The sequence below is a fragment of the Hemiscyllium ocellatum genome, chromosome 9 (assembly GCF_020745735.1).
Source record: "Hemiscyllium ocellatum isolate sHemOce1 chromosome 9, sHemOce1.pat.X.cur, whole genome shotgun sequence".
In the NCBI taxonomy this organism is placed as follows: Eukaryota; Metazoa; Chordata; class Chondrichthyes; order Orectolobiformes; family Hemiscylliidae; genus Hemiscyllium; species Hemiscyllium ocellatum.
The window spans coordinates 97,607,136-97,626,905 of NC_083409.1; the positions used below are offsets into that span (position 1 = coordinate 97,607,136).

A 19,770-nucleotide genomic window follows, 5' to 3' on the forward strand; every position below is an offset into this window, starting at 1 on the left:
CCAAAAGTAGATGTACCACTGCATCACAAGTACCCTTTTTATTACCACTGCATCACAAGTACCCTTTTTATTTGGTTCTCATTAATTTGTGACTTGTTTAACTAGTGTTTGGGTTAATTTAAAAAAAAATTCTCCCCAATGGAGAATGGGTTTCTGGACAGGGAAGGGGCCAAAAGGGAAAAGTGTAAACTGGCATTTATCCTACACAATAAATTTGCAATAAAACCCTTTAAAGTCTTTTGTGAATTCAACATAGGGATATCAGTCTGTTATACAAAATATCAAATCATAGAATCTGTACAGTTAGGGCCATTCAGCCCATCAAGTCAGCAGTGACCCTCTGAAAAACATCCCATCCAGATCCACTGCCATCCCTGTAAATTTACCTAGCCTACACATCCCTGGACACTACGGACAATTTAGCATGGCCAATCCACCTAACATGCACACCTTAGGACTGTAGGAGGAAACTACAATACCTGGAGGAAATCCACACGGACACAGGGAGAACATTCAAACTCCACACAATTACCTGAGGTTGGAATCAGACCCAGGTTCTTAGTGCTATGAGGCAGTAGTGCTAACCATCATATCCCTTAAATATATCCCTTTCTAAGTGTTTATCCTATTCGCTCTTAACTGTTGTATTCCAAGGATTCCTCATCTACTCATTAATTTTGCACTTCATGCTTAACAGTACTGGCTGTGGATAATTTCATTGTAGTTTAGACCGATTAGTAAATTGAATTTTCCTTACTTTAAAAACAATATTTAGGCTTTATTCAGCTGACCAAACAATTATTACAAGTTTTAGTAACTATGAACAAATTTCCATAGACTCAGTAAAGAGGCATACGGTCATCAGTGAGCAGTGTGGCAGATAATTCTTAACTATTTCTATTACAATAAAATATTAATTACTCATTAAGTAAATATCTTGTAGGGTGTGAGGTATTATCAGTGTTCCTATAGGCTTTTAGCATGATTTGCACTGAAAACTAAGAAGCTCCACCTTGCTTCTTGGCTAATCATGTTATATGTTTGTTCATGGGATGTAGACATCACTGGCTGGACCAGAATATATTATCTGTCCCTATTTATCCTTGAAAAGTTGGTGGTGAGCTGCCTTCTTGTACCCATTGAAGTTATCTGGGTTGTGGGAAAACAAGGAATTCTTGAATTTTGATCTAACAACAGTGAAGAATCAGCAGTATAGTTTTGAGTTTGATTGCTGGGCATTCCCATACATGTGATTTCCTTGCATGATTTAAATGTTATTCAAGTTTGTAATGAATTGGGTTGCACTAAAATATTTCATTAACGCAGAACATAAATGCTGTGAGAACAACTTGTGATTTATGGAAAATACAATCAATATTTCAAGTAAAAATTAAGCATGCAGCCACTTTCACTCTTACAAACTATCAGCAAAACACAAATTGTTATAATTGTGTGATTTTACCAGAAGAATTTGCATCTAAAATGTTAACACATTTGAAATACAATTTTGGTAAAGGGTAAATTCATAAGATCCGAGCTCCCACTCCTGAAGGGTATGTGGGTTGAAGCCCAATCTCCATAGGGGGCAGGGGATTAGTAAATTTACCCTTACAGATCATTGAACACATCTCAAAAATGTACTATCCTTAAAACCCTTGCTTTGTAAAAGACTAAATTAAAGTTATTTTTTTCAGAAGACTGTCAATTGAAAATTCTGGGAAGGCAAGCAAATAGTCACAGTCTTCTCTGTGGTCAATTAAATGGATACGGCATCATGTGTGTTTACTGGGGCAAGCCAACTGCTTCAGACTGAGCAAAGCAGAGGATAAAAATAGTTACTGTTGGGGTTTCTCCTCACTGCCTACCCATTCTTTTAGATTCCAGTGCTTTCCCCCTATGGCTCAGTTGAGAATTAGCAAAACTAATATGAAGAGAAATTGCGTATGTGGATGTCAGTGAACTGGGATTCACATTGTTGGCTTCAGCAGTACAGTGTGTGCAAGCTAATTTGCTACCCGTTAGGATGCTTAAAAAAAAGTGTTCCCGGAAAAATGCTAAATAGGAGATAGCATCATTAGAAATAGGAACAGAAATAAGCCATTTGGCTCATCAAATCTGCTCTCATTCAGTGAAATCATGGCGGGTCTTCCCCTCCTCAACTCCACTTTCCTGACTTAAACTCTGATGTCTCATCAAAGATTGGGGAAATGGAGAAGCTGTGTCCACCCATGAATTGAATATTGGAAGTTTGAAACAAAACCATTAACTATAATGGGTAGCTGTCTCATCTGGAATTAAGGATATTGAGAATCTGTATCCACCAATGAGCTTCGTTGTATTTTAACTGTTGGTAAATGTGTCTGGTTTTAAAACGTTAATTTTAGACTGTTCAGGATACAATGCTTATGATGTATTATTCACCTCCCTTCTCCCCTTCAAAAAGAACTCTGGGCATCACCTAATCAGATAATTGAAAATTTAGACTGTTTTACCCAGAACCTAACAGATTTTCCAGATTGGCTGAATCATTGTCAGCTGACAATGTTTGGAAGTTTGTAGAATGAGGTTGTGGTGGTTGATCAGGAGAACCATGTCAAGAAATTCTTGCCCCTTTCCATATGATAGGTTCAAATCTTGAGGCTATTTTTCATACATGTACCATTTCATGTAGGTGAGGCTGGTCTATTTTGAATTAGACCAGCAGATGGAGCATTGCGCAGATTTGTTCCAATTGAGAGAATCAGCAATAACTATATTCCCAAAGCATTCTAGGAATAGAGCAGGTAGATAATCTGTTTTTAATATTCTATGGATGAATATATACATTTGCCATGGAGACCGGATTGTAGTTACAGCATTATTTTCAATAAATGATCTTTGTCAATAAAAACATCAATCTATACAACTTATAAGTATAAAATATAAACAACCCCATTTAAATTTTCAGAAATGGCACTCTTGCTTTCTTCATAAGAAGGTGGTGAAAGGTACCACCATGTGAATGAAAACAGTAAGGAGCATGTATCAGTCATTAACATGGTGACATCATTGTTTCTTAATTACAAGTCTTAAGGCTGGTGTTTTCATGTGCAAAGATTCAGGAATAAATATGCTAAAATGCTGTCTCAAACAATGTCAAACCTCTTTCAATTTAAAGCTGTCACATCCCTTATATCTCCCACTTGCATTCTTTGCACCCACCAGCTCCACACTGAAAACAGAAAAACTTGAGGAGTTTTATGTTGTCTTGTCAATTACTTTCTTCGGCAGATAATTCTTTGTTTCAAATCCTTGGTCAATCCAAGTACACAGAAATGTGATCATTTGTAATTTAGAAATCATAATTTTATATATATGTATCTTTTATATATATAAGGCATCTCTCTCTCTCTCCATTCTATAGGTATATATATATATATAATATAAACATACATATAAACTTGAATGCACATTTTATAAAGGGAGACCACAGCTTTAAATGGTTACTGAGCAGAATTACATGTAGGCTAATAAGTAGTGCAACAACAAAGTACAAACCTTACAAGCAGACTTTCATTCAGCACCACCGAAAGATTTCAGACAGCAGTGTAAAGGGGATTGGTTAGAGTTAGGTGACACAGAAAAAACATTTAATTTTCACACTGGAACCATCGCAAAATCTTCTCATCTTAAATCATATCATCAATAACAACATGTTTTACTGGCCGACCTCCTTTAAAAATTCCCAAATTAAGTTATTAACTACTTCGGGCTGGTCCTGTTGAAGCCAGTGACTGGCTTCGGGCACAATATTCAGTCTGAAGCTACTCTTCACGTAGGTCTTTGTGACCTCGGCCATTCTGAATTCCAGAAATTCTTCCTTTTCTCCCCACAACAACAGGGTGGGTGTCATCACCTCATTCTGATTCAAGGGAAGGCTACTGTAAAACAAAAGCAGTCATTGTCTATAGTGAATAGCTATAGGCTTAAACTTGAAATGCACAAAAATTCAGGCTTCTATTTTTGACTGAACTGAAAGTCATGAATGAGAATGGGGTCATTTGTTGTTACATTTTTCACTTTTACTTCCTCTTATAAAGACATCTTTCCATTTAAAATAAAAACAGAAAATGCCACATATACTCAGAGACAACAACAGATGTTGCTGGAGAAACTCAGGATATCTGGCAGCATCTGTGGAGAGAAAGCAGACAAAGGCAAAATACTGCAGAAGCTGGAAATCTGAGACAAACTCAGAATGTCGGAGAAACTCAGCAGGTCTAGCAGTGTCTGTGGAGAGAAAACAGTTAACGTTTCACGTCTGGTATGACACTTCTTAAGAACTCCCAAGACTGGCAACTGTATAACCTCAGCAGCCCCATCAGAAGAGGTGAGTGCTGCTAAAGATGGCAGACAGGTGAACACAGTGGTATCTAAACACAGGTGTCCTCAGGAGCGGAAATATAAACAGCACTTGAAAAGTGATCAAAGTGCTCAACAGTGTGGAGCCATGCCTCTGGCAGAAGTGTTTGGGTTTACTCATTGGTGCAGACTTTCTTGATGCCTGTCCCTTCTTTGGCAAATGGGTTCCCCAGCTACAGTGGCCCCACAGTGTGTCACAGGGAGGCCTCCTGTATGGCTTCTGCAAGGAGGCTGCTCTGCCAGCGACCCAATCACACCATCACTCCTGACTTGCCCCCTTCAAGTATGTAGGTTGCCTGGGCACCTCAGTCAGACAATCTGCTTCCCAGTTCACCGCAGCAGTGGGAATGCATTGAGGGAGTTCCCTTGTTATTTTTCTGCCTTTCCATATCTGAGCCCATTGCCACAAGACCCAGAAAATACACCACCTTTCAGTTCTGTCAGAACTGGAAAATATCAGCGAGAGAACATGTTTAAGTTCAATGGCAGGGAAAAAGAGGGAGGGTTTTATATAAAAAAAAGGGAAAGTCTAAGAAAGTGGAAAACAGCAGGGAGTAAATGACAAATGTGATGATGTAAATGTTAGTACTTTTATGTACCCGAGAGTTGTATATACGTGGCTCTGTATGTATGCATTCTGATTCTGTCTCCAGGACAAGGAAACCAGTTTTAACAATGTCAGCACTAGATGCCAGTGTATAGATTGTATTCAGTACATTAAACGTAAAATACGTGGATCTATGATTTTGCCATTGCAGTAAGAGAGTTGGTTTTCATTCTGTAGAAAGTAATGGCAACCAGTACGTAGACTTTATTTTTCTATGATTTGAGTTACTGATCCACTAAATTAAATGTGTCCTGTGATATTTCCTCACATTGAGGCCATTGTAACTGGCTCAACCAAGAGCTGTCTAAAAACAAGGGAGATGAAAGCTGGATTAGAAGTAAGTGATTAGGGTGAAAGAGAAAGAATAGTTACTCTTCCCATTGCAGGGATCAGGCAGATGTATATGCTGTACTAACACCTATGCAATTTTCCCTGAAGTAACAATGGTGAGTGTTGTTAGCTTCCACTAGTATAAGTCTAATTTTTAAAGATGATGTTGATACATCACTGTGATAACTTATGCATTATAGCATATCTTTAGCAATTGAGGCACTGGAATTCCTCATGACACATTAATGTGAAAATTAAATGGTAATAATTAAAATGAATACCATATCTATCACTAGCTGCAGAGCTTATAAAGCACGATGAGGTGTAGAGTGTTACCTTTTGAACCAATTCAACTAGACAAATCTCAGAATATTCATTTTTGTCAGCATTCGGTCGCAAACTACATGGCTGCATGTCCTAAGGTTTGGAATAACAGGGAGGATATAAGAGGTATCAGTTAGAGAGAATAAAAACAAAATTAGGAGTTGTATGGATCAGCATCCTGGTTTTTGGTTGGTCAGTCGAACAGAAATGAAGATATGCTGGTGTGATACAATAAAGCTCTCCTTCTTCACCCGGGCTATAAACAGCTATACAATATGCACTGACCTGCTACAAAATGTTGCTAAGGAATAGGAATTCCTACCAGCACTTAATTCAAATAACAACCAAGCTATCATGAATGTACAGCCTTACCAGAAAGGTTTACTCCGACACATCTACTATAATTGGAGTTGAAGCAGGTACATTGGGATCAGCTTTGGAAATTTTCCAATTTGGCCCATCCACAAGGTATTCCCCTTACTTCTTACTTATTAAACTTCCTCCCATGAGGTTAGCTTCATATATTTGCTGTCTACTATCTCTCGGCATCCATTCAACCATATTCAGTCTCATATTTGTCTGATATCCAGTATTAGATGGGCTAAAATTTTCTCCAGTAAACATTGGGAAAATCATTGTCTCCATCCATCATAACCTTTTTGCCCTTTCCAATAGATTGCAATATTGATGGGATCACCACTCTGATGTTGTGAAGAGGCTGCCAGACTCTGACGACCTCTTGCATAATGCAGTTGGGAACTCCTTGCTTCTGGTAGGGTCACCCATGACAGTAAGGTCAGAGAGGGAGCTGCATGACAAAGTGAGGTCCAAATAATTCTCAATAAGAAAAAAAAGGGGAAGGATGACTCTGTCTCACTGCCAGTGATGGTGGAACAAGAGGCAAGGTGGTCACAATTATCACAATTCAACGCGCTGTTGACATCTGACCACCAAACCATTAGGATCAAGTGGATGATGATGGTGCCTCCCCAAGGTCCCCACTGAAAAAAAGAGTCACACACAGGCTCATGTAGCGTGCAATAGAAAAGGTGCTGGTCAAAGGCTGACAAATCTCCAGGACCAAATTGCCCACAGCCTAAAATCTTAAAACAAAAGTGGCTGATGAGGTATTAGAGACATTGGTTATGATCTTCCAATATTCATAGGATTCTAGAAGGTTACAGTTGATTAGAAAATAGCTAATATAACACCATTATTTATGAAAGGAGGACAGAAAGCAGGAAAATGTAGGCTGGTTAGCCTGACATGTGTTGCAGAACATATTAGAATCCATTATAAAGGAATTTACAGTAGGGTACTTTGAGAATCATAATGTGATCTGGCAGAGTTAAGGTGCAACATCAAAGGTAAGAGCACATAGTATAGGCAAAACATTTTAACATTGATAAAGAATTGGCTACTAAACAGGAAGCAGAGGGGATGGGTAAATGGGCCTCTTTCAGGTTAGCAATCTCCATCTACTGCTACAAAGATCAGCATTAGAAACTCAACTATTTAAAATAAAACCACCATAGTCCCAGAAGACTACTGTCTCATTAGAGAGAGATAATGTGGAGATGCCAGTGTTGGACAAAGTCAGAAGTCAGACAACACCAGGTTATAGTCCAAAGTTGATCCCAAGGTATCTGTTGGACAATAACCTGGTGTCATTAGAGAGAGGGAGACAACTGGTGGTGGCTTAGCCAGAGGGCAGCCCTTCTCATGTGAAAGGAGAAGCTGAGAAGGAGGCACCTTCCTGGTAACCTCAGCTGGTGTGAGAACTGAACCCATACTATTGGTGTCACTTTGCATCACAAACTGGCCATCCACCCAACTAAGCTAATCAACCGTGAGCTACTTGACTATCTACAATCTATAACAATGACATGGGTGCAGGGGCTGAATGTATGGAAGCCAAATTTGCCAGTGACACAAAGATAGATAGAAAAGTAAGTTATCAACAGAAGGTAGAGACATAGATAAGTGGACAAACATTTTGATAGGTGGAGCATAATGTGATAAAATGTGAACTTGTCCACTTTGGCACAAAGAATAAAATGTAGTACACTTTTTAAGTAGAGAAAAATTATAGAATTCATGGACTGGTATGTGACCTTGGAATCCAATTTATTTTTAATGTGCATCTTTGTAACCCAGTTTTATTCAACTATTCCACAGAACAATTGAATGTAAAAGAGCCAAACTTCTATCTTTACTGCAAATTAACTTTCATGTTTGTGTTATATTTAGGTAAAAATGAAAGGTCATTTAGTGTCATAACTAATATTTATCCTTCAATCAACATTACTGAGATAATTAATCTGACTGTTTATCTCTTACTGCTTTGATGACATTACTGAGCTGTCTTATTATATTAGCTCAAAAGTGCTTTAGGAGGTCCTGAACTCATAAAAGGTGCCCTATAAATGCACATCTTTCTTATACTAACTGTCTACTTAGCTGTGTATCAGTAAGCTGTCAAACTCCCTCCTCCCCATGCTTTGTTGACTGGAAGTTTGATGTTTGATGTTATTAACAACCATGTGACTGCAATAATTTATCTTAAACAGAGTAATGACTTCATTAAAATAATGTAATGAGAAATTTCTAATGTTTCTTTCCAATAAAATACCATGTCATTTCAAACTGAATGTGAACAGGCAACTGTTCTCCAGCTGATTGTAATGCTTCCTTGGTAACCAGATTCCTTCTGATTTTCTCAATTTCTTAAATAATTATTTTCCCATTTTCTTCAGCTGGCAATATCACATTTCACTTATAGTCATCAAAATGAATATTTTCTTCTCACTGAAACACATGCCCTTGAACCAGAAGAGAATGAAACGCCACAAAGGTTTATTAGCAGGTAATTAAAATTTCAGAGAGGTGTTTTGGTTGAAGATCAAAGACAGAAGAACTAACATCTGACCAAACAAAGGCAAAAAAAATAAACAAATGGTTTGCGGAGGAAACACTTACATTTCATGTGTGAGCTACTTTTAATTTGCCAGTTCCTAAGGTTAAAGAAGTAATCCCTGTGTTCTTCAGGATGAGTCTGAACCAGTGAGAGAAATCATGAGATCTTATGCAGTTTTTAAAATTTCTGGATCCCTTATCTCCCTACTCATCCCCAAACCACCCAATTCTCCCCATAACCTTTTAACACTCAACAGTTTCTGTTCAAATTCTTTGCAATATGTTTTGGGTCCAATAGAAAATGCAGCACAGAAGTAGATAATTCAGCCCTTTAACGCTGTGCCAGTTCTTTCAAAGAGAAATCCTGTCCTGAGCAGGTGATGGCCTATTGGTATTATCACTAGACTATTAATCCAGAAACCCAGGTAATGATCTGGGGACCTGGGTTTGAAACGTGCCAAGGCAGATGTGGAATTTGAATTCAACAGAAATTTGGAATTAGGAGTCTAATGGCGTTGATTATCGGGGAAAAAAGACATTAATGACATTTAGGGAGAGAAAGTGCTGTTCTCATCTAGTCTGGCCTGGACTCCAGACACACAAGGTACTCACTATTAACAGGGCAGGTGGGGAATGGTACTAAATGCTGGCATGACCTGAAATGCCCATTCTGTAAATGATTTTAAAAAGTCCATTGTCTTCTTTGCTCTTCTTTCCTTGCTTTTCTAAGTAGGGAAATAGATGGTGACATCTTGCAAAATGTCCAGATTACAGAGGAGGAAGTGCTGGATGCCTTGAAATGGTTAAAGGTGGATAAATCCCCAGGACCTGATCAGGTGTACCGGAGAACTCTGTGGGAAGCTAGAGAAGTGATTGCTCGGCCTCTTGCTGAGATATTTGTATCATCGATAGTCACAGGTGAGGTGCTTGAAGACTGGAGGTTGGCAAACGTGGTGCCACTGTTTAAGAAGGGTGGTAAGGACAGGACCGGGAACTATAGACCGGTGAGCCTGACCTCAGTGGTGGGCAAGTTATTGGAGGGAATCCTGAGGGACAGGATGTACATGTATTTGGAAAGGCAAGGACCGATTAGGGATAGTCAACATGGCTTTGTGCGTGGGAAATCATGTCTCACAAACTTGATTGAGTTTTTTGAAGAAGTAACAAAGAAGATTGATGAGGGCAGAGCAGTAGATGTGATCTATATGGACTTCAGTAAGGCATTCAACAAGGTTCCCCATGGGAGACTGATTAGCAAGGTTAGATCTCACAGAATACAGGGAGAACTAGCCATTTGGATACAGAACTGGCTCAAAGGTAGAAGACAGAGGGTGGTGTTGGAGGGTTATTTTTCAGACTGGAGGCCTGTGACCAGTGGAGTGCCACAAGGATCGGTGCTGGGTCCTCTACTTTTTGTCATTTACATAAATGATTTGGATGCAAGCATAAGAGGTACAGTTAGTAAGTTTGTAGATGACACCAAAATTGGAGGTGTAGTGGACAGTGAAGAGGGTTACCTCAGATTACAACAGGATCTGGACCAGATGGGCCAATGGGCTGAGAAGTGGCAGGTGGAGTTTAATTCCGATAAATGCGAGGTGCTGCATTTTACCCTCCATGGTAAGGTCCTAGGGAGTGTAGCTGAACAAAGAGACCTTGGAGTGCAAGTTCATAGCTCCTTGAAAGTGGAGTCGCAGGTAGATAGGATAGTGAAGAAGGTGTTTGGTATGCTTTCTTTTATTGGTCAGAGTATTGAGTACAGGAGTTGGGAGGTCATGTTGCAGCTATACAGGACATTGGTTAGGCCACTGTTGGAATATTGTGTGCAATTCTGGTCTTCCTGCAGAAAACATTTACAAGGATTTTGCCAGGGTTGGAGGATCTGAGCTACAGGGAGAGGCTGAACAGGCTGGGGCTGTTTTCCCTGGAGCGTTGGAGGCTGAGGGGTGACCTTATAGAGGTTTACAAAATTTTGAGGGACATGGATAGGATAAATAGACAAAGTCTTTTCCCTGGGGTCGTGGAGTCCAGAACTAGAGGGCATAGGTTTAGGGTGAGAGGGGAAAGATATAAAAGAGACCCAAGGGGCAACTTTTTCACGAAGAGGGTGGTACATGTATGGAATGAGCTGCCAGAGGATGTGGTGGAGGCTGGTACAATTGCAACATTTAAGAGGCATTTGGATGGGTATATGAATAGGAACGGGTTGGAGGGATATGGGCCGGGTGCTGGCAGGTGGGACTAGTTTGGGTTGGGATATCTGGTCGGCATGGACAGGTTGGACCGAAGTGTCTGTTTCCGTGCTGTACATCTCTATGACTCTATTTATCCAATTTCCTTTTGAGGACTAATTTGAACTTGTGTCTATTTCACTATCAGGGAGGGGGTGCATTACAAATCCAAATCACTCTTTTTGTAAATCTTCTGTCCTTATGTTGTCACTGGTTCTTTTGCAAACCTTTTAAATTAGGTTGTATTTGGCCCATTTGATTATTGATCTTTCAGCCATTGGAAACAGTTTTCATTTATTCCATCTAACCCTTCTTCATTTTAGATAGCTCCATTAAACCTTGAGCTCTTCAGAAGAGTGAACTCAGATTCACTCTAAACCCTCATCCCCGGAGCCACTCTTGCGAATCTCTTCGGATTCCTCCATAAAATCTTCCCTTCTTTCTGATAGCCAGAATTGGAAACCATAGTCACAGTGATAGTTCAGTTGTTTTAAACAGGTTCAGCAAAATATCTTTGCTTTTGTACTCTATGCCTCTATCCATAAAGCCTATCAAACCTGGTTCTATCATGATATTTTTGAGGGTTTGTCTTTAGGTTTTGTTGAGCACTACTTTACAATTCAGGAAGACCAGATAGGATCCTTCTTATTTGACCCGAACTTTGCAACTCCATGTTTGCCCCCCAACTTCCAACTTCCCTCTTTGCCCCCCACATTGCTGGCTCCTTTTACCCAAACTGCAGATGTCTCTTTCCTCCATTCTAGCAGCCTCCTCCCTCACCCCCCCCTTGCAGTTCCTTACTTCCTTCCATTCCAACCACCCCTCCCTCCTTCAAACTCCAGATATCGCTAACAGCAAGTCCAGAGTCCAGAGCCACACATGGGACTGGAGCTGCACTGGGATATCCCAGAATTAAAAGCCATTTTTAAAACTCCATTGTCAGTCCAGATGCTGTCTTGCAGGCATCAGACATGGCAAACAAGGGAAATTTGGAACCCCGCTTTGCAGGCGGGAACCAGGAGGCTTAAGACCTCCTTAAGACCTTCTGAAGACCTCCTCGTGGGTCTGCTCCTTGGCCTGGCCAAGCTGGTCATAAACAGGTCCAGACAGCGGGCCGTGGAGGGGGTCATTAGGGCTGACTACCTGCCCCTCTTCCGCGGTTACGTTAGGGCCCGGGTATCCTTGGAGAAGGAGCATGCGGTGTCCACCAACACCCTGGAGTTGTTCAGGGAGAGGTGGGCGCCACAGGGAGTGGAGTGCATTATTTCCCCCTCCAACTCTATTTTGATTTAATCCCTGCCCTCCCCTTCACTGTTTGATCACACAGCATTTGCCCTTTGATGTGAAGGGCACTGCTTGTCACTGGCCACTCGGGTGTTTTCCTTTCTTCCTGGTGGTGGAAATTGAATAAAGATTCGTGTACCTTGTCTCTCTCACTGTGTCTCACACCTGCACACACACAACATGGCTGCTGGGGAAATATAAGCACTACCGCAGTTAGGCGGTAGTGTGGGGGTATAAAGGAAAAGAAAACAAGTCTCAGGGCAGGGCTGCTCCTGGGCCTGGCCAAAAGAAATAAATACTAAAAAAATGAAAAAATATAAACGGGGAACCTCACTTCCTTGTTAACCTTGCCGCTGGCTGCCCCTTTCCCCTGTGAACCATTGTTTAATGTTAACTATTTGTATTTTTTACTATTTCATTAATTTTTTTTAAAAACTAGGAGATTAAGATCTGCTCAGTTGGGGAGTGACTCTGAGCTGGCTGGTCACAGCCAGTGTACTGTGAGGAGGGAGAAGAAGAAGAAAAATATATATATATATCACAGGGGAACTACTGCAGTTGGTCATAGTGCTGGGGGACAAATACAGCCAGTATATTTAGCATCTCCTCAGTTGAGGGGACTGACTCGGTGCTGAAAAAAAATATAAACGGGGAAGAGGTAGGCACTGTGGAGAATGGAGTGCTTTATTTTCCCCTCCAGTTTTATTTTGATGTAGTATCTCGTCTCCCCCTCACCTTTTTTCTTGTATGCATTGCTTTCTCTGGGTTTTGCTTGTCACTGGTTCATTGGCCATATGGGTGTGTTTTCTGGTGGTGAAATGTTAATAAATTGATTTTCATTCGGTGTTTTTCACTGACCTTACACCTGTACACACACAAACATGGGTGGTGAGGAATGTGAGCACTACTGCTGTATGGCAGTGTTGGGGGGGGAGGGGCACAAAAAAACCCTGGAGATTAGACTCTCCTCAGTTGAGGACTGACAACGAGCTGGTTGGCCATAGACACTGCACTGTGGGGAAAGTTCCTTTAACCAGAGGTATTGCCTTCCTTACAAAAATATATAAATAGGGAATTTAGAATCTCCTCAGTTCAGGGGAGACTCACTCAGAGCTGACTGGTCACAGAGCCAATATGTTACTGTTGTTTTTTGGTAAGTGATTCCTGGGCTACCTGGCCACACAGCTATTGTTAAAAAAAAGAGAAGAAAGTATAAACAGGGGATTTAGAATCTTCTTAGCTCAGGGGAGACTGACTCCGAGCTGGCTGGTCATGGCCAGTGTACTGCGCACAAGCAAATAAAAGGTGACTTGGTGATGGGATACTGACCTCTATGAGTTCATTTCAGTCGCTGTTCCATCTCTTCTGATCATGCCAACTTCAACGAGGGAGCCTCCAAACCTTCTTCCTCACCCGAGGATTCCCCAGAACTAGAATTGACATGGCCCTCAGCCAGACCTGACCCATTTCCTGCATTTCCGCCCTCATCCCTTCTCTACCCTCCCATGCTGGAATAGAGTCCCCATTATCCTCAGCTACCATCCCACCAGCATATACACCCAGAACATCATTAGCCGCCATTTGTGCCACCTCCAGTGAGATGCCAACACCAGACACAAATTCCCCTCCCCTCCCTTGTCAGCAGGAACCGTTCCGTCAGGGAAACTCTGGTCCCCTCCTTCTTCATTCCAAACACACCCCTCACAGCACTTTCCCCTGCAAATACAGAAGATGTAACACCTGCCCGTTTATTTTCCCCCATCCTGAATGGGTGCTGTTTCCAAGGTCCCAGACACATCTGCCAGGTGAAGCAGCACTTAACTTGCACACAATCAAGTTTACTGCATTCACTGCTCACAGTGTGGTCCCCTCTACATTTGGGAAATAAAACATAGACAGGGTCACTGCTTTGGAGCACAGCTGTGTTCTGAATGTAAAAAAGATCCTGAGTTCCCAGTTGCCTGCCACTTTAACATATCATTTTGTTCTCTGGTCAATATCTCTGCCTCATGCCTGCTGCAGTGCTCCAGCAAAGCTCAGTGCAAGCTGGAAGAGCAGCAACTCATTTTCTGCTTGCGAACTCTACAACCTTCTGGATTAGGGCTTGAGACATCTTCTCCCATCTCCTTATCCCAACCCCACACACCAAGCCTTGTTATTACACGTTCTGCTATTATACACAACCCATTGTTAGTCATGAATATTTCCCATTTGCGCTATTCATTCTCCTGGGCTGATCATTATCCATTCCTTTGTCTGTCCATCTGTTCTTCTCTCTCTTTGGGCTCCATCTCCATCTATTGGTAACTCCTTACCCCCTCCCTCCAAACTATCTTCTACACAAAAAAAAACTTTTCCTAGCTACCATCAATTCTGAAGAAGGGTGACTGGACCTGAAATGCTAACTGATTTCTCTCCACAGGTGCTGCCAGACCTGTTGAGCTTTTCCAGCAATTTCTGTTCTGCTTCTGATTTCTAGCATCCGCAGTTCTTTTGGTTATTTTTGGGGTTAAATCTGTCTCAGCCATCTGGAGGAATGCACAGCACTTCAAGAAGAAGATCAATCTCCACTCTGTCACTGTAGGTGCCATCATCTTCTCTCTGTTGCCTCACACTCAATCTATCTCTGCTACTACCCATTCCAATCATGGCACATATTCTATCCCCCTCACTATTCCATACAACATCTTCTCCCATCCACTATCCCCTGCCCCAATCCTTTTTATCACCAACCCGGCATGTCCTCTGTGCTGTCTATTTACTTGCCCGGGGCACCTCTCCACATGAATCAAAACAGCTGTGCTAGCCACTGTCATCTCCCTTAATCCTACATTTCTCTCTTTCTCTCTCTCATTCCAGGAGGAAAACAACACATATTAATGAAAAATGAGTCGAATGTGTGGTGCTGGAAAAGCACAGCAGGTCAGGCAGCATCCGAGGAGCAGGAAAATTGATGTTTCGAGCAAGAGCTCTTCATCAGGAATTTTGCCTGAAACATCGACTCTCCTGTTCTTTGGATGCTGCCTGACCTGCTGTGCTTTTCTAGCACCACACTCTCGACTCTGATCTCCAGCATCTGCAGTCCTCACTTTCTCCTGAATGTAAAATGAGTCAAGATGGATGGTAGCTGCCTGACATTTGGCTTCTCATTCCTGCTGAGGACAGGATCCTGACTCTGACTACCTGGAATGGTTGACTGACCATGGCCAAGCCCCTGGACTGGTATCAGAGGCTGCCCTTGACTTACAATGCCAGAGCTCCTGCACCCACGCTGTCTCTCTTGTCTTAACTGAGGCCTGCTGACAGCCATGAACAAGCTTCCTTCCTTTGTGTATGCTTTAGGCAGCACAGTAAGACAGCAGGACCGTGAGCTAGCAAAAAAGCAAGACAGGCAGGGATGCTGCCAGCACCCAGGTAGACTCAGAGTTAACGAGCAACATGATGGTCAGTGAACAGGCCAGACATGCAGCCTGGTCCAGTCCATGTGCTGGACATGTGTGTGTCCCTGAGTACACAGTGTCCTTGCGGCAGTGTTAGAAAGACAGTCTTGTTATTATCTGTGCAGCTGTTGAGGTTCAGGAGTGTGCTGTAACTGACATGCCATGAAGGTTCTTAAAGGCTGGCAATAGTCAGGTGCCATTGTCCATGGACACGGGTCGTGCTTGTGGCCAGTGCCCTCAGAGCATGCAATGAGATGTTGGCACCCGATGTCCAAAATGGAGATCTATAGAGCGAGTGATGAGCTGAAGTTGCCAAGTACCTGCTCAAGCTCCTATGTCGAGTATTCTTAGTATGTTTGGTAAAAAAGGTAGTTGAAGATTAATGAGGTGAGACTTGATTGAATCAAGTTGCTCCTGATATCGTGAAAGACCTCGTCTGACTTCTCATGTGAATCTGCTGTAAATCTTGGCAAAGCCCATTTTTCTCAGGCCTCTGTAAGATTCAACCCATGTTTCCATGATATTGGGGGATTCAGTGATGATGATGTCATTGAAAGTGGTTAGATTGTTTCTTGTTGGAAATAGTCATTGCCTTGCATTTGTGTGGCACACATTTTACTAGCCACTGGTCATCCCAAGCCTGGATATTGTCCCAGATCTTGCTACATTTGAACATGGATGACTTCAGTATCTGAGGAGTTGTAAACGGTGCTGAATATTGTGCAATTGTCAAACATCCCCACTTCTGAACTTATTATGGAGGGAATGTCATTAATGAAGCAGCTGGTTGGACCTAGGACACTACCCTGAGGGTCTCCTGCAGAGATGCCCTGGAGCTGAAATGACTGACTCCAACAACCACGACCATCTTCCTATGCGCCAGGTATGACTTCAACCAGCGAAATGTTTTCCTCTGATTCCCACTGACTCATTTTGCTAGGGCTCTTATATGCAACACTTGGTCAAATATATTAGTAAGTGAGTTATTGTTAATTAAGTCCCACTATTTGTTTACAGGACATAACTAGACAATATTCCACATTGCCAGGCACATGCCACTGTTATAGTGAAAATGGAACAGTTTGACTAGGGGTGCAGCAAGTTCTGCAGTGCAAGTCTTCAGTACTGTTGCTGATATATTGTCAGGGCCCATGGTCTTTGCAATATCCAGGGCCTTCAGCTTTACTTGCTATTCCATGGAGTGAATTGAATTGGCTGAAGACTGTGATGGTGGGGACCACTAAAGGAAGCTGAGATGGATCACTTACTTGGCACTTCCAGCTGAAGATGCTTTAGATGCTGAAGATCTAAATCTTTCAGCTTTATCATTGTGGATGACGGTAGTTGTTGAACCCCCTCCTCCAGTGAATAGTTTAATTCTCCACCACAATTCCAAACTCAATGTGCAAAGCTTATGTCTGATCCACTGGAATCTCTTATCTCTGTCTATCACTTGCTCTTATGCTGTTTGGCTCACAAGTAATTTCACCAGATTAACACCTCATTTTTAGGTATGCCTGGTGCTGCTCCTGGCATGCCCTCCTGCCTTCTCCATTGAACCAAGATTGAGTCCCTGGACTGATGGTAATAATTGAGTGGGGGATATGCCTGGCTAGGAAGTTACAGATTGTGTTGGAATTCTGCTACTGTTGATGGCCCATGAAACCTCATAGACATCCAGCAGGTGCTAGATCTGTTCTGAAGTCTGTCCCATTTAGCATGGTGTATTGCCAAACAATAAAATCCAAGGTATTTTCAATGCCAAGATGAGAGTTTGTCTCTTAAAGGAGTGGTCACTCTTACCAATACTGTCATGCAGTAGACAGGTTGGTAAGGATGACGTCAAGTATGTCTTTCCCTCTTGTTGGTTCCTCAGACCCAGTAGAGCAGCAATGTTCTTTTGGAGTTGAACAGTTCCAACAATAGTGCTGCTGCCAAGCCACTGTTAATGATGAGATTGAAACCCTCCATTCAGTGTTCATTCTGCATCCGTTCTAACCTCAGTGGTTCTTCCAAGAGTTGTCCAACATGCAGGAGTACTGATTCATCAGCTGAGGGACGACAGTACCTGGCAATCCATAGGAGGTCTACTTGCTCATGTTTGACTGGATGCCATGAGATTTCATGGAGTCCAGAATCAATGTAGAGGTCTCCACGGGCAGCTATAAACCACTGGCCACAACCTCTGATGAGGGTTGTATCTGAGACATTTAACCCTAAGTCTGATTCTGTAAGTATGACTATGTCAGGCTGTTGCTTGACTGGTCAACGAGACAGCTCTCCCAGTTTTGGCAGTAGAGCCATAGAGTCATCGAGATGTACAGCACGGAAACAGACCCTTCGGTCCAATCTGCCCATGCCGACCAGATATCCCAACCCAATCTAGTCCCACCTGCCAGCACCCGGCCCATATCCCTCCAAACCCTTCCTATTCATATACCCATCCAAATGCCTCTTAAATGTTGCAATTGTACCAGCCTCCAACACTTCCTCTGGCAACTCATTCCAAGCATGTATCACCCTCTGAGTGAAAAAGTTGCCCTTTGGGTCTCTTTTATATCTTTCCCCTCTCACCCTAAACCTATGCCCTCTAGTTCTGGACTCCCCGACCCCAGGGAAAAGACTTTGTCTATTTATCCTAACCATGCCCCTCATAATTTTGTAAACCTCTATAAGGTCACCCCTCAGCCTCCAACACTCCAGGGAAAACAGCCCCAGCCTTTGCAGCCTCTCCCTGTAGCTCAGATCCTCCAACCCTAGCAACATCCTTGTAAATCTTTTCTGAACTCTTTCAAGTTTTGCAACATCTTTCCAATAGGAAGGAGACCAGAATTGCACACAATATTCCAACAGTGGCCTAACCAATGTCCTGTACAGCCGCAACATGACCTCCCAACTCCTGTACTCAATACTTTGACCAATAAAGGAAAGCATACCAAACACCTTCTTCATTATCCTATCTACTTGTGACTTCACTTTCAAGGAGCTATGAACCAGCACTCCAAGGTCTCTTTGTTCAGCAACACTCCCAAGGACCTTACCATTAAGTGTATAAGTCCTGCTAAGATTTGCTTTCTCAAAATGCAGCACCTCACATTTATCTAAATTAAAATCTATCTGCCACTTCTCAGCCCATTGGCCTATCTGGTCCAGATCCTGTTGTAATCTGAGGTAACCCTCTTCGCTGTCCACTACACCTCCAATTTTGGTGTCATTTACAGACTTACTAACTGTATTTCTTATGCTCACATCCAAATCATTTATGTAGATGACAAAAAGTAGAGGACCCAGTACCGATCTTTGTGGCACTCCACTGGTCACAGGCCTCCAGTCTGAAAAACAACCCTCCACCACCACCCTCTGTCTTCTACCTTTGAGCCAGTTCTGTATCCAAATAGCTAGTTCTCCCTGTATTCCACGAGATCTAACCTTGCTAATCAGTCTCCCATGGGGAACCTTGTCGAATGCCTTACTGAAGTCCATATAGATCACATCTATTGCTCTGCCCTCAATCTTCTTTGTTACTTCTTCAAAAAACTCAATCAAGTTTGTGAGACATGATTTCCCACGCACAAAGCCATGTTGACTATCCCAAATCAGTCCTTGCCTTTCCAAATACATGTACATCCTGCCCCTCAGGATTCCCTCCAACAACTTGCCCACCACCGAGGACAGGCTCAATGGTCTATAGTTCCCTGGCTTGTCTTTACCGCCCTTCTTAAACAGTGGCACCACGTTAGCCAACATCCAGTCTTCCGGCACCTCACCTGTGACTATTGATGATACAAATATCTCAGCAAGAGGCCCAGCAATCACTTCTCTAGCTTCCCACAGAGAAGCCCTGATGTTGGTAAGGAGGACTGTGCAGGGTCGATAGGGCTATGTTTGCCATTGTTGTTTGCAATGCTGAGGTCAATTCTGGGTAGTCAATTCAGTTCCATTCCTTTGAAACTTAGTAACAGCAAGAAACAACTGAATGTTTGTGAGGGCAACTGCATAGGGCAGCCATATTGCTTTGGGTTACATGTGTGCTGTACCTGTAAGAATGGCAAATTTCTTTCCATAAAAGACTTTAGTGAACAAGATCAAAAATGCCTTTAATTCCAAATTTTTTTAATAGAAATTCCACCGTCTGCTATTAGGGAATCAAAACTTTGGTCCCTAGACAACTAACTGACCTCGAGAGATTTATAGACCACTGCATTCCCTTGTTTTAAAACATGATCTTATTAAGGGT

At 42.2% G+C, this 19,770-nt stretch overlaps 1 protein-coding gene across 1 annotated transcript in view; it reads right to left on the reverse strand.

The window, feature by feature from the left end:
- Positions 1–3,697: 3,697 nt before the first annotated feature.
- The window catches only part of ephx4 (epoxide hydrolase 4), a 76,188-nt gene continuing 60,115 nt past the window's right edge, over positions 3,698–19,770 (reverse strand). The window contains exon 7 of the mRNA XM_060829602.1: positions 3,698–3,920. Within this exon, the coding sequence (XP_060685585.1) occupies positions 3,698–3,920 (223 nt within the window). The remainder of the gene's footprint in view (positions 3,921–19,770) is intronic.